General features: G+C 44.1%; 1 protein-coding gene across 8 annotated transcripts in view; it reads left to right on the top strand.

The window, feature by feature from the left end:
• Positions 1–15818, top strand: part of KCNE1 (potassium voltage-gated channel subfamily E regulatory subunit 1) — a 143112-nt gene extending 127294 nt beyond the window's left edge. For 2 of the 8 annotated variants that reach the window (XM_075911422.1, XM_014575023.3), the window contains exons 2-3: positions 12107–12179; positions 14511–15818. In XM_075911422.1, the coding sequence (XP_075767537.1) occupies positions 14549–14929 (381 nt within the window). In that variant the 5' untranslated portion in view covers positions 12107–12179; positions 14511–14548 and the 3' untranslated portion in view covers positions 14930–15818. Of the gene's footprint in view, positions 1–6712; positions 7100–7321; positions 7344–8134; positions 8317–12106; positions 12180–14510 lie in introns of those variants that run through there. The other 6 variants (XM_025186098.2, XM_025186094.2, XM_025186097.2 and 3 more) reach the window with 6 other exon arrangements.
• Positions 15819–16023: the final 205 nt, after the last annotated feature.

Genomic DNA, 16023 nt, shown 5'->3' with positions numbered 1-16023 from the left:
TTACTGTGTGGAAAGCGGGAGATTGCAGCCCGCGAGGCGAGCGGGGCTGGTGGTTTGGGGTAACAATGAATTGCACCCACGTGGGCGGCCGAGGCCAGAGAATTGCTTGAGTTCTGTGCAGGGGCAGTGCGCTGTGTGCATCCGGTGTGTCCGCGCCAAGCCTGGCAGCACAACAGTGGCTCGTGGGAAGTTCGGGACCTGGGGCTTCCAAAGGAGGCTGACGAGGCTGGGCCGCAAAGGGACCGGGGTTAAAACAGCTGTGCGGGTCCCGGGTAGCATTGCGTTGCAAGCAACAGCTGCAGCATAGCCAGAGTGGGAGCCAGTCTCTGTAGAGCACTGAGCAATGTCCTCGGCTTTGCTTGTGTTCTTAAGCAGAGGGATGGGACATGCAGGGGGGCTCAGGGCAGGGGGTTCCGGTGTCAGGAGGCGGGTTCGGGGTAGTGGGTTGGTGTTTGGAGGGGCGTAGGTGGAGTTAAGGAGTCACACAGGGTGTTGGGTTTGGGGGTGGGCTCAGGGACAGGGGTGGGGTGCAGGAGTCAGGGATGGTGATGGGAGGTGAAGGGCTCACAGCAGGGTGCTGGAGGGCAGAGGTAGCTTACTGGGGCTGGCCAGTGGTGAGTGTGACGCAGCTCTGGCGGCAGATCCTCACGGGAGAAGGGACTCCAGGAGCTGGTCCCGGTTTCCCTCTACTCCCCTTCAGCAAGTGGAGAGGCCTAGCTCTAGGGGTCGGCACTCACCTGCAACTGCCCTGGGGGTTTCGTAGCTCTGGGCTCTGCCCGGCCTGCAGCTGCACCCCAGCCTCCAGCCAGACCAGCAGAGGGCAGAAGTCAGAGTCAGCCCTGAACTCCAGCTGCCACCCCTCCACCCTCCGAATTCAGGGTCACCTTGGTGGGGTTGCTCCGATCTCGCACGGAGGCTGTCAGTGCAAAAAGAAGCTGGGTCTCACTGTCTTGCCCATGCTGCACTGCAGAGCCTATTCAGAGGCAGCTAAATTGGCTCCCCCCCCCTCCACCATGGTGCCCAGGGGCAACTGCCCCTCTCCACTGCCTACCCACTATGCCATTGGCTTACACCCCAACTTTATCCTCAGATTTCCTATTGGCTAGCTTAAGCTAACCCTTGACTCAGCATGTTTGAAACAGCACTTCTTTAAACAGCAGTAGGGGACATTTAATGCACACCAGCAGGGTCTCTATCAACCAATTAATGTGCAACGTGCTTTAGCAATCCCAGCCCAGTTGTAGTGCTCATGGCCCTGCGTGTAGACAAGCCTCAAGGTGTCTCACTGATCTCAGTAGTATTATTGCAAATACCAGAACACATTTGTCTTTCTACTGGAAAGAACATGAGAAGAACAAGCCCTGATAATTTAATGATTCCAATTGAGATACTGAGAAATACCTTCCTTTTAGTACATTTAGGGCACATTTAGTTCTGGCTTGAATTGTTGTGTAGTCTTTACCTAGCAGAGTGACAGGAACTTGTGGAAAAAACTAGACCAGAAAGATAACTGGACAGATAGTACAAGTGACAGGATTCAATGGGATTAAATGGATTAACTGAAAAATGCATCTATTACCAAAGTGTGACATGTGGTTTGTGAGTCCTGTCTTCAAGACGCTACGGTAGGAAAATTATTTCTTCCCTGTGAACTGACAGATCAGAACTTACTATTTATTTTTTGGAACAGGTTTGGTCAGGTTAAGCAACTGAAGGCAGGTCTCTAGCCATGAGATGCAAACAGTGATCACAACTTTTTTTTCAGCTCTTTTCTCTTTGTACTGTAAATAATGTGTCCAACAAGAAAGATACACCAATAGAATCCTGTACTGCACTCAGATATTCAGGCTGTTCTATTTCTGTGTAACTCTACTATATGATATTCCTAACTTTTCTTCTGATGGCATCCAGCCACCTTATGACAGATGACTGCCCCCCCCCATCTCATCCCCCACATGCCAAGCCTAAGCACAATGCCTGTCCATTTGCTCTCTTCTGTCTCTGTCTTCCTGGGTGTACTCCTCATTAATCCTTCTCATCTTTGCTCTTCAATCTTTTACATTCTGCTTTGATCTCTTTTCTCACCACTCTTCCTTCAGCATACTAGCACAGTGGCTCTCAACCTTTTCAGGCAACTGTACCCCTTTCAGGAGCTGGATCCTTGCCACCCTTGCCCGATCCTTGCCACCCGGAGCTGAAGCATATAATTTAGCTTTATGGAGCTCCTGGTGACAGGGGGGCCCCAGGGAATTGTTCTATTTGCCATGCTCTGACACTGGCCCTGCACTTGCCACCCACTTAAACCTGTCCCACAAGCCTGGTGGTTGCAACTCCCAGGTTGAGAGAAGCACTGTTCTAGGTGAGTTCATGTGCTCCTTGGAAGATCTCTGGGTAATCCCAGGGGTACTTGTACCCAAGCTGAAAACCATTGCTCTAGCAGACTAATAATTAGGGCCCTACCACATTCAGAATCATGAGAAGCAGGTCATGGAATTGAGTCAGCTCCTGTGAAATCTGGTCTGTGTGCTTCTACCCTATACTATACAGATTTCATGGAAGGAGACCAGTGTTTCTCCAACTGGGGGTCCTGATCCAAAAGAGAGTTTCAAGGGGTCACAAGGTTATTTTAGGGCAAGGGGGAGGAACCTTTTTTGTGACGGGGGCTGCTAACCCACAGAAAAATCAATCAGGGGCTGCACACAAATGAGAAGCAAAAAACCAAAACCAAAACAAACCCCTCACTGACGTAGGCCACGCCTGAGAAGGAGAAAGACATTCCACTCACATACCTGAGCCTAGGGGAGCCCAGACTAGCAGATGTTGTGTGCTCCAGCCCCATGGTGGGGCAGCGGAGGGGCTGGAGCACTAGCACCAGCTTCCCAATTCTGGGGGCGGGGGGGAGTCCTGAGCCTCGGGGGCCAGATCCAGGCAAGCCAAGGGCCACATCTGGCCCCCTAGGCCTGAGTTTCCCACCCCTGTTTTAGGGGGAGGTAGCAGGATTGCCACCCTTACTTCTGTTCTGCCTACAGAGGTGGGCGGCCAGAGAGTGGCGGCTACTGGCACATCTCTGCAGGCAGAGCCAGCCCTAGCAACTGCAGTACAGAAGTAAAGGTGGCAATACCATGCCATGTCATCCTTATTCCTGTGCTGCTGCTGGGGGTGGCTCTGCCTTCAGAGATGTGCTTCTGGCAGAAGCCACCACTCTCCAGCTGCCCAGCTGTGAAGTTAGTGCTGCCATCAGCAGCAGCACAGAAGTAAGGGTAGCAGTACTGCCACCCTTCCTACAATAACTCTCCCCCCTCCCCACCACCCACACATCACTCCTTTTTGTGTCAGGACCCTACAATTATAACTTTGTGCCATTTCAGATTTAAATAGCTGAAATAATGAAATTTAGAATTTAAAAAATCCTATAATCATGAAATTGACCAAAATGGACGGTGAATTTGGTAAGGGTGCTACTAATCATATAGTTAGATGTGACTAATTATTATACCAGGCTCCCACCTTCTGTGCATGTTTTTATAGCCCTTTGAGATTTTTAAAATCTGTATACCATTATCAGTGAAGATTTACTGACTTGGTTACTAAATACTATATTTCTTCCTTACAGAGCCATAGTGTTGACTTTAACATCTGGTAAATTCTTTCCAAATTCACTTCAACCTATTTTGATCTGACCCAGTATGGCCACTCTTATGTTCTTATGATTCTGAAGTTGGCAAACTAGAGCTAGGTGAATAACTGATTTTTGATTTGCTGGCAGTTCCAAAACAATGTTTGAGTCAAATGAAAAGTTTGTTTCCATTTCAAATTTTTAAAAGACTTTGTTGTTGTTGTTGTTGATGAAATAAAATTCCAGGAAATATCAAAACAAGGGTAGTTTCTAAGGAAAAAAATCAAAACAGTTTGAAAATACTGAAACAAAACATTATTATATTTTTCAGAATTTTTATTTTTGGTTGGGAATTTTTGACTGAAAAAATGCAGTGAAGTTTACACGAGAATGCAAAATGTTTTACTTGACTTGAATCTTCATTTTTCACCCAAAAACAGTTTGGTCAAAACATTTCACTCAGCTCTTGCTGTAATTAGCTCATCTTCACACAGAAGAGAACTCAACATATGAAGGACCATTCATTACCACATACTTCGGTAGCATTTTTAGTAGTCTTGCTTTGACTAGAGTCACTGTTATCTAATAGTTAGAGTACGGAAGTATGTGTCCAAGTCTCTTGTAATCCCACCTCTACCACTGACTCACTTTTTGCACTTGGCCAAGTTGCTTACCCACCTCCGCTTCCATTTACATATCTATATCATGGAAGTAATGATACATGTCATCCCTGTCTTTCACCAGGATGCTGCAAGATTTAACTAACTGCTATTTGTAAAATGCTTTATGGATCCTGCATGAGAGCATTATATGAATGCTAAGCAGTTTATTAAGGCAATTATTGTCTCCTTCGTTTTAACAACCTATTTCATCTCCAGGCTACAACTGTCCAACAGGAGGCATATTTTGATGTCTGCTCCCATACTGTTTCATTCTTCTGGAGAGGATGTGTAAAAAGTATTTCAAGATGCTTATGTGTTAGTCTTCATTCCTTCATTTTAAGTACTGGTCATATTCCAGACACTTCTATAGTCCCATAGCCCTACAAAGACCACTCTGTTTTGAAGCATGTACAATAAATAACACGACTATATAAAGGAAGTAGACGCTGGTATTTTTGTTATTCATGGACATTTTTCCTGTTTTGGCCTTTAGTCAGAATTCTAGGGGACAGGACGTTATCATCAGCTGGCACATGCTGGGAGGCTGGTATCTGTAATGGGCGCTTTGTGAGTATGAAGGACATGCTATTCTGCATTTAATCATAATTCTAAAGTGAATTTAGGGTGTATGGAAGCTCATCCCTTCATTTCACATAACTGCTGAAGCCTTTCAGGCAGTAATGATTGCCAGCCAAATGTTCCCTCTAATTACCCAGTGGAAATGGACACCCTTTAGTCCTGGAGAGCAAACATTTTCCAGGGAATGAATGGCAGCAACTAGGGCCATGGTCACCAACCAGTGGATCATGATCTACCAGTAGATCTCAGGGGTTCTAAGAGTAGCTCTTGAACCCTCTCTGAACTGCGTGCCTATGCAGTACATTTACATTAGATTTCCTCATTTGAGGAGCAGCTACTCACCAAGCAACAACACAGGTGAATAGCTGCGAGGAATGGTGGGAGCTGGGAGGTCGGGAGGGCTGAAACACCCCAGCCAGCTGACTGTGGCTGTCTGATGAAAGAGGCTGCCCCGCGCTCCATCTGATCGGCGGCTTCCTCTCTGTGCCTGCCCACGTGGAGCTTGGTGCACCCTGTCTGAGCACCATGGCCAGCTGGCCGGGCAGCCACTTCTCTTCCCTCCAGCCCGGCTGCCCTGCGCTCAGCCCAGGGAGGCTGTGTCTAGCTCCAGCTGTGCTGGAGCAAGCTTCCCGGGCTGAGCGCAGGGTAGCCGGGCAGGAGTGAAGAGAAGCAGCTTCCCGGCCAGCTGGCCATGGTGCTCAGACAGGGTGCACCAAGCTCCACGTGGGCAGGCGCAGAGGGGAAGCTGCCCGATCAGCTGGAGCGCGGTTCAGCCTCCTCCAGGCTGAAGGCCACAGCCAGCTGGCCAGGAAACTTCTTCTCTGCACCAGCCCACGTGGAGCGTGGTGCACCCTGGCTGAGCACCACTTCCAAATGTTGAAAAACCTTTTAAAAAAAGGAGCAGTATAAGGATTGGGGATAGCAAGTGATGGAGAGGAGGAGAATAGAGAGGGCGGGGCTTCAAGGAAGGGGCGGGGCTTCAAGGAAGGGGCGAGGCAGTAGATCTTGGCTTGGTCTGTCATTTAAAAAGGGATCTTGGATGTAAAAAGTTTGGAGACCACGGAACCAGGGTATTTCCCACCATAATCTGCTTGTGTCAGTTTGATTTAAGGAGCAACCATTGGAAGCGGCTCCCTCTCCTTATAACACTGAGAAGGATCATGCCAATGTCTAGGGGATCTCGCAGTACAGAGAAGTCTATAAAAGTCATAGCATTGATAGCAGCCATTTTACAGGAGATCTTTGTTTTGCTCCCAAAAACGTTTCATTCAGTGTATTGCTGCAGAGCTAAAGAACAACCTGTGGCAGACTTGTTAATGCAACAAAGAATGAGCTCTGTTCAGAGTAGTGTCATGGTGATTGTTCTGAGGTTCTGTCCTCTCTCTCGACTCCAGACTGCAAAGAGGTGTGGGGCAGGACACGGGGCTGGCCTTACCATGAGGCGAACTGAGGTGGCCACCTCAGGTGCCAGACTGGGAGGGGGGGCACCACTAGGACCCAGAGAATTGAGACCTTTCAACATTTTGGCCCAAGCGAGGGGGCGTGGGGACATCACTTTTGCTCCCCACCTCAGGTGCCAAAATGTTGTGTGCCGGCCCTGGTGGGACGCAGGCATGTGAGGGCTGCAGGATGCAGTATGTTGAAAGGCATTCTGATAGATGCATGAGGTGTGTGCAGAGCCTGTGGAGATAGACATGTGGTGTGACTGGGCAGTGTGTGTGTTGGGGCGAGTGGCAGAATGCCAGGAGAACAGGAGTGTGGGTGACTGGGGGGGAAGACAGGATCAAAGAAAAGAGGCTGGATCATTGTGTGGCTACTCAGGGGGCACTAAACTGGAAGCAGGGGAACAGTGGGTGCAGGCCAGGGAGCCAAGGGCTGAGTCAACTTAGAGCCAGGGACAGGGCGCTGTACCAAGAGCAAGTTCCATTCCTCTTTCTTATTTTGTGAGAGGAGGGAACTCCCTTGCTGAGGATCTGCTGTCCCCAGAGAGGCTGCTATGCTGGGACCAGCCAACCCCTGGCTCTTGCCCAGAACTGCCCCAGCTGCCCTGCCCCCTGTGCACATGGTGTGAGGTTGGCTCCCAGTGCCCATATCGCAGGTTACCGCCCACATACGCACATAATATGAGGCTGGTTCCCAACACCTAGACTTCAGGCTGCCTCCCACTCCTACTCCCAGTGAGAGGATTTGGCTTACAGCACCCAGCTCACAGGCTCCCGCCCTCCTCCAGCTGCACAGCCTGGTGAGTTTGCATGTTTGCCTCTCAGCCTTTGCACAACTGAGCCTTCTAGGGACTTTTTTTGTGCTGGGCCCCCATAGAAATTAGGAGCAAATTTTGCTCCTGCTCTGACTCCAGGGAACCTAGGGACAAATGTGGCTCTTGGTGTCTCCAGAGCTCACCTGGTTTCTGCTTCTTTTCTCAGCCAAAGCTGGAATCCTGAGTCTTGCCTGTATTTTGCTAAACAACTTGGGACCACAACATACAGGTCAGCACAAAGGGGCTAAGGTGAGGGCAGGGAAAATAATCGTGAGCATGAGAGCTACAGTTTGCATAAGCCTCCCTCAAAGGAATTTGTGTAGGTGAATAAAAAGGGAGGGGGCCTTTGTTAATATTGTTATTTCTTTGCATGGTGCCCGAGATGTGCCTGGCACTTTTCAATGCGTATGTTGCGCATCAGCCCGGGGTAGCTAGCTCTGGAGGGACAAACACGGTGCATATGATTTTAGGCTGTCAAAGCAAATGTGTGACGTGGGGGGTTGAATTTCTATCTTGCACTCATAAACAGAACAGTTTTTAAGGAACAAGCCAACTAGCCCAGCCCGGCTTTATCTGTGTGGCTGTCTAAAGTGGAATGAGGGATGATGGTTGAGGATTGGGTGAATAGTGATGCACAAGGAAGAGGAATGATGCAATCTAATCTGCTCACACGTGGAAGTTTATTAAATTGCAATTGTTGACGAAAACAGTCTGAGTCAGTGTACAGGAGTGGAAGCATAAATCTCCCTAAGGCTACGTCTACACTATACATCACTTTTTGCAGTCTGCAGTTTACGCAGAGAGAGGTAGTTTACGCGAAAGGCATGCTAGGATGTGCTGCTACGCAAACCGGTGACAGGGTCTGGCAGAGGGAGGCAGGGGAAAAAAGGCATCAGCAGCTTCCCATTGCTACAGCCTTTCAGTGCAGCTAGGAAAGGCTCTAGCCAGGGGGAACAGCAAGGAAAGGCTCTGCCTTTCTCCCACTCCCTGTCTCCCTGACAGAGCTTTTCCCCCCTACAGAATCATTTTCTGCAGAAGGCAAAGGATACAATAAAGGGGAACTGGCAGCCTTTCCCTGTGGTCGTGCTTCCCCTCCACCATGACCATAGACTTTCCCTGCAAAGAGGAGAGGATCTATCAATGGGCATTAGAGCAACTCTACATTGCTAGAAATAGCAGTGCAAATGGGAAGCGTGACTTGGGTGAGTAGAGAGCATGTAGGGTATGTACCCCAACTACACACGCACACGCACATGCACATGCACACCCTTCAGGATGCCTTTACTCTACTGGCTTAATCTGTGTTTTACAGTCTATACTGCTATTTTTACCTCTGCTGGGGGCTAACTGTGTATGTACCCTACATACTGCTAAAATAATCCTGCTGTGTAGATGCACCCTCTCTATCTTGGGTGGGGTTCTTTTTTTTTTTTTTTGCACCCATCACCATGATATCTAAATACCTATCTAAATATGCCCAGAATGTGTTGAGTGGGGGCTCTGTTGTGGCACATTCCAGTCTCCTCACACCTGCTCATTTTAGCAATCTCTCTGAGGGTATGTCTACACTACCCTCCTAATTCGAAATAGGAGGGTAATGTAGGCATACCGTGAGTGAATGGCCAGGGAAGAACACAACTTTCAATCTGCTGCAATGGGTTGCAGTGATGTATAAGGGGCGAGGATAGTACTGTTACAAGACATTTATGGGAGTGATTATGGGCAAAGAGCTGTGCTAACATCTACCTGTTGGATTGGCACACAGGCTTGAAGCCCCCAATTGCCCCATGAAAAGGTTACTGTGGTGCTGTATTTTCAGAGGACAAATACTTCTGTAGAGGTTTCGGTGATCAGCTGCTATTGCTGATGGTCATATGGAAGGAAAGATATTAAGGGCAGATTCTCAGCTGATGTAATTCATCCTACATCCATTGACTTAAAGGGAGTCACACCAATATACATCAGTGGAGGATCTGGCATTTATCAGTTATGGATGTCTACATTATACACACTAAGAAAATCTATTGCATTCTGAACTCAGCCTGCATGACGAGCACAGACATCCTTAAAAATGTTGGGTCTGAGCCTACGCAGTTTATGGCCAATGTTAATGTTCCCCTGGACATGACAGGAGCAAGATTAGATCGTTGAAGAACATTATAATAAGATTACGCTCACTGAATGAGAAGAATCTTAAAAGGTAGCTGGGGCCAAACAAGAATTCCTTGGAATGCATGCTTTTCTGATCAGGCCTGAACCTGTAAAAATTACCAGTGTACATGAAATATTTAGAATATACACTGCAACAGAACACTGATATGTTGAAATTAACCCTTTGGGTTGTGCTGTATACATTATACTCGTACATATCCAACATGGCTGTATCTGTGCTTTTAGGGATGAATTAATGTGTAACTTTCTTTTCTTTCTTAGCACAACTACTCTATAATCATAAATTCTTGTATTTGGTAATGAACTGACTGACAGAAATTGGAGAAGATTTATTATGGTATGGTAGAACTTGAACTTTAATTTGGTAGACTTGGAACTAGGTATGTCCACGGGCAGAACTTGTGAAGACCAGGACTTTAACAGGGTTAAAAAAGAGCTAGATAAATTCATGGAGGTTAGGTCCATCAATACTTATTAGCTAAGATGGGTAGGAATGGTGTCCCTCACCTGTTTGTCAGAGGCTGGGAATGGCTCACAGGAGAGAGATCATTTGATGATTCCCTGTTCTGTTCCCTTCCTCTGGAGCATCTGGCATTGGCCACTGTCGGCAGACAAGATACTGGCTAGATGGACCTTTGGTCTGACCCAGTATAGACATTCTTATGTTCTTATGGCAGTCTTCAAGGTAGCACTCAGTCTCATGTGATGCAGATGGAAAACTGAGACAGACAGAAACAATTCACCTGTATCCCCATCAAGTTGAAGAGTACATTTCGCTTGATGTATTGGTGGGTAATGGTATTTTATCTGCTTCATCGAACACCCGCATTTTGCTATTTCACTGCTATGGGAGAACATCCTGATCACTCCAACTAAAAAGCAATCTACTTTTAAACAAAAGGATCTTGTTGGTTGAAAGTTCTAGTTACCAGCCGTCTGGACTGCTTGAATTGTTTAAATACTTATTTGAAAGGCATCTGCTAGCAGAGAATCCCCTTTGATTCTTTCCTTCACGTACATCTGTCAGGGCCGCTTCTGACTAATTCCCCTTCAGTGATAGGCTCCCATAGGATGGAGATACAAATCAAGAACAAAGTGGCCATTGGAGGCTTATTTAGCACTTTTCTTTTTTTTTTCACCATCACAAATTCTCCTCCCCCACCTCCTTCCACTCTTGCTCCCTGGTTGACAGGGTTCTTGTCTAGGCCAGAGAGAATGACTAGGGTAATAACTGGGTAGCGCATGCACATAAAGAGATGGTTGGCGGGAAGTATGAGGATTGAGCAATGTGAATGTCTAAGCACCTGTCACAAATGGTGTTTTTGTACCAGTGCAAGGCACACTTACATAAGGGGGTTGCACCGGTGCAAGTACATTGGTGTAAAAATCCTAGTACAGAAAAGCACTCACTTTAAAACTTCTCAAACAACATCTGCAGACAAATGGAGAAAGGAATCATTGGGCCAACCCTTCTACTGGTGCAAGTCAGAGGGAGTCACAATGATTATGCCAGTGGACGCTCTGGCTCTTTCAGTTTTAAATAGTGCTACATTTACAAATAAATCTTTTTAAAACACACTGCAACTGGCGGAGCAATGCCCACAAACTCGCCTGCTTTTCCCACGGACAGAAGAGAGGGCTCAGAGAAAGTCCCTCATTTCCTGACACAGTAGTAGGGGTAGTAGGTTATTTGTTGCCAAGTTCCAAATGTCTTGGTCAAATAATAACATAATAATAAAATAATAAACCCTCCCACATCGCTATAATGAATAAATGAAAAGATTTTGGGGTCAGTTCAAAAGCATCTGGCAATCTGGATTTGACCCATGATCTGTATATTGATGACCCCTGCAATAAGGCCAGGAAGGAAATTGAACAATGTGAAGGCACCCATATTGGCAATAAACAGAGCACAAAAGAAGAGAAGGAGAATTGCAGCCTTGGTGCAATTCCATTATAGTTGCTAGAGTGATTGCCACATACAAGGGTTGATTCTTGTGGAAGGACCACCAAGAAACTGAAACAGTTGGCCTAATTCATTACTGTAGTTTTTAGATAGGTGCAAATTGACTGGTTGCAATTGTGTCATGCACATGCTAAACTGGAGTAATGTAGTGGTGAATCAAGCCTTGTATTCTTATGTCTCAGTGTAATATCATCCTCTGACCATTCTTAAGGGTCTTTCTATCTGAATCTAAAACCCTGCTGGCACTGTAGAACCAATGATAAGTGACTTAAAGGATTTCCTAGGGTCCTTGTTTATCTCTTGGCCATGCAGAGTGGAAGGAATTCACAGAATTTATCTTAGATTATTATACTTGTGCAGCTATCTTAGAGCCACACAACATGCTCACCCACTGTTGGAGAAGGAATATGTGTACACAACATCACAAAGCAATGTTCAGTGGTTCACACTCACCTCCATTTGCAATTTTAAAAAAATCATGCACATGTTCTGCAAATTTATTGATGTGTTTGCTGTTGAAGTTCAGTTATCTTGGAAGCATTGTAGTACATAGGGGTATAGTTATCTAAGGATTCTTTCCTGACCCATTTACGTTAATAGATCCATCCTTAAAGATTAATTAATTATGCTAATATTTTATGTTAGCAAACAGTTAAATCTCTTTCTTGCATGAATGATCAGCTGAGAGATTCAAATAAACTATTTCTTGTTTTGTTTTTAAATCACTACTTTGGTTGGATGGCTCTTTACATTTTACAGTATTCAGAAAGTTGATGTACTTCCCACCAGTTTGTAGAAATAATTATTTCACAGATAAAGGCTTCAACTTCCTTTTTTTCTTTCTGCTTTTACAGGATCTTTTAACAGCTAAAGAAATGTGAATGTATTTTAACCTGCTAAGTTCAAGTTACCCACATGTAAGTTTATGTAAGTAAATTTAAGCTTTTGTCTAAAGCAATAATTTAGATCTGGGCATTATTTTGTAAGGGAGATTTTTTCATCTTGTGGGCAGAGAATTTGGACTCTTGTCAAACAAATGTTAAACTCAGTTTCTATTTGTTCTAAAAGGTAATCAGAGGGTTTCTGTGTTGAATAATGATACTGTTGCTACCTGAAATTTGATGATTTCACTTCTCAATTGCTTTAACATTTTGTTTTGGTTCACATCTTGCCAGAGCTATATTTTCAAATTTCAGGATTAGTCTGAACCATCAAGTAACCCGAACCACCAATTTTTGTCTGATTTCAGGTTGCAATAATTACATTTTGTATGTTTTGATTGAAACCATAAATCTTTCCTAGAAAATGCAAGGAGCACAAGCATTTCTCCAAAATGTTTACAAGTTTGGGCTGTCAAGTTTGCAATGAACTCAAAACCAGGGGAAATATTGCAAAGTTTGGGGTCTCCTAGCTTAATGTTCACACAGTTCCAATGCTGAAATCCATATATTGTTGTATTAACGTTTCATTTCATTAACATATTTCATAGCATTATATTTCAGGTAAATAAATGTGGTTCTTATAAAGGACAAAGAATCACAGGATCAATTTCTTTTTTTCATTTTGAGTGCATCAGAGTCACCCTCTTTGCACATGTCCTATACAGAACTGGGTAAAGAGCAGATCTTTCTGCTTGCTGTCAATCAAACATATTTTGGGTCAATTTGAAAGGAAACATTTTGAATTTTTTTTAAAGTTGAAAAAAAATTGATTTGAACCAAATAACCTGTTTCATTTGGTTTCTATTGTTCTTGGATGTTACCTTTATAAGTTAAGAAAAAAAATGGAGCGGCAGAATCATTTTAAATAAAAAAATCTTAACTTTTGATTTTTTAAAAATTCAAATGATTAAAAATGACTTTCCTTTTCATCTAAAAGAATTTGACAAAATCAGCATGAATTTACAAAGATTTTGGTGGCACTGAATCTGCAGTTTTCACCCCCAACATTTTTTTCACACAAAAATCTGCTCAGCATTAGTCATACACAGTGTAGAAACAGAACATTCAAACCAGCATTATGATATAGCATATACTGAGCAGCATTACTCCTAAGCAGAGCATATAGAGTGAAAAACACTCCTGTGCAGAGGGCCAGCACAAGATCTATGCACCACTCAAGCACTATGTAAGCCCTCAGACTAAAGTTCAAGTAGTGTGTCAGTCCTGCATAAACCTTGTTCTGACCTTCTGCCCAGGAATAAATGTGACCCTTGATGAAAATGAATAAAATACTGTACATGTCTAAAAAATTCCTAATAATATAAGAGCCTGTGTAAATGGACCGCTCTGTTTTCATGTAATTAAAACTGTATAAAGAACTAACAGCTCTTATATTATTACTAGATTATTGTCAGTGAAGTCACCTTGAACTACAGTACCTGCTATTCAAAAATTGGAAGGGCATAATACAATAGGAAATGTTTGTTTTAATTTATTACAAAAGCTAAATTGTGCATTGTACTTAGATTAAAGTTACAGATCAGTTACGTTGCCTGGCTGGAGAGACTTGGATATTGCAGCAATTCTGATACATTGTTCTTATTCACTGAAAGGATTTACTGCCCAGGATGTCTACTGTTGAGACTCTAAAGCGGGAAATGATCATTAAGCTTCTTGCGTAAAACTCTCAATCAAACTAGTGTTGATTACCAAAAATCTTTGATTCCTGGTGCCCAAGTATTCTGATTGCCCAGAGGTCAGCTCAACCATCCAACAAAACTCACAGTTGCATGATGGCTTTATTGGAGACACATCCTGTGAATCAGTTACAGTATAGCAAGAGGGTGGCTAGTTTTTTTGGTTTATTAGAGATAGAGGCTCTAGCCCTTAAGAGCTCCTGCTCTGGAGGCTACTGCCTCTTACTTCTGTCCCCTGCTGCTTTCGCAGCTGCCTTCTGTGTTTTCCAGTCCCTATTGTCCCCCAACCTGTCTTACTACAGCACCGTGGGAAAGGAGACAAAGAGAACAGTAGTAATTCATTTAGGATGTTTGTTTATTCGTATTTTCTTAGTAAACATTGCACATGAGGATCAGGTGCTCCATTGATGTAAATTGAACTAATAGAGCTCCACAAATGTAATATGCCAATTTACATCAGCCGATGAACTGGTGCGAAATAGGTGGTTTCCAAGTTCAGCATTCTCCCATGAAATAGTTATCGTCTTTGAGAAAGGAAGCCAGAGAGGATACTTATCAGTTGTACAGATTTACTGCCCCAAAGGGTTTTAAAAGAGTGCCTGGCTTTTTTTCTTCTCTAGAAATCACCACTTCAGAACGGAAGGAGTGACGGAACAAGATGGCGACACTGTCTAATGATACAGCACTGAATTCCCTCCTCTCCAAATTATTACAAGAATACGTAGCCCAGACAAATAACTCTGCGTCTTCCCACCATGGAAAACCCAATGACAACCTGCAAATCATCTATGTGCTCTTATTGATTGGTTTCTTTGGCTTTTTCACATTTGGAACAATGCTTAGCAACATCCGCTCCAAAAAGTTGGAGCACTCAGAGGATCCGTATAATGTGTACATTGCAACAGACACTTGGCGTAAGGTGGATGAGGCAAATTTTCATGCCAGACTTGTGGGAACTTATAAATCATACTGTGTGTTTGAGAACCAACTTGCTGTGGAGCAGGCTAATAATGAGATTCCTCAGATAAAGTCTTTATAGAGAAAAGGGATAAAAGATGGTCTGTTAACTTTACAGGTACAGAGTCAGATCTTCACCTGGTACAAATGGAAGTAGCTCCTGGCCCATCTAAGACAAAATAATCTTAATGTAGAACAAAAACAAAAACTCTTTCTGCATATCATCTACCATGGTGAGGTAGCACTGCATTGTATACACTACTTGTTCCAAGAAATTGGACAATTGTGCTGCAAAAGCTTTCAACCTTGAATATCAGGTTGCAGTAATCTTTAAGATCAAGATCAGTAGAAGCCAGTTCCTCAGATGGCATAATCAGCTCAGTTGCATTCTCCTCACTTCTGGGGCTGGTTTAAAAAGTGTTTTATACTTTGAGGCTGCATCTCATAGTGTTCCAATGATCAAAATGTAGAACCTGCTGGTAGCATTTGTAATAACTGGCATAAGTCAAACAAGAAGTCAGACACAAGCTAAAATGTTAACAATTAAGTAGCATATTCTAGGAAAGTCCACAATTCCACATTCTCAAAATATGGAAGAAGCTGATCAATAGAGCTAGTTGAAATTTGTCATTTAATTTTTTTCTGAAGGAAAACTATCTTGTAACTAAATGAAAAATTGTGTGAAAGATTTTTGTTTATTTCCAAGTTATCCATGTTTGTGATGAAAATCTGAGGGGGAAAAATTGGTTTCCAGTTTTGCATATATCAACATTGGAAAACTATTCCATGAAAAATGTGAATACAATTTTCCAACTGGCTTTAACAGATTTGTCTGTACTTTTCCCTTCCTTCTGAACAAAGATTAAATTCACTCAAGTGCAAATGTCTATACATCACTTAAATTCTACTTATGAGCTATTGTGAAGGCTGAAGTGAAGCTTAAGTAGTGCATAGGTCTTTTGCTGCCAGTGCACGTGGGCTACGTCTACACTGGCCCCTTTTCCGGAAGGGGCATGTAAATTTCAGCAGTCGTCGTAGGGAAATCCGCGGGGGATTTAAATATCCCCCGCGGCATTTAAATAAAAATGTCCGCCGCTTTTTTCCGGCTTTTAAAAAAGCCGGAAAAGAGCGTCTAGACTGGCCCCGATCCTCCGGAAAAAGTGCCCTTTTCCGGAG

This window comes from Pelodiscus sinensis, chromosome 1, assembly GCF_049634645.1.
Source record: "Pelodiscus sinensis isolate JC-2024 chromosome 1, ASM4963464v1, whole genome shotgun sequence".
Classification (NCBI taxonomy): Eukaryota; Metazoa; Chordata; order Testudines; family Trionychidae; genus Pelodiscus; species Pelodiscus sinensis.
This window is presented reverse-complemented; position numbering and strand designations above follow the sequence as displayed.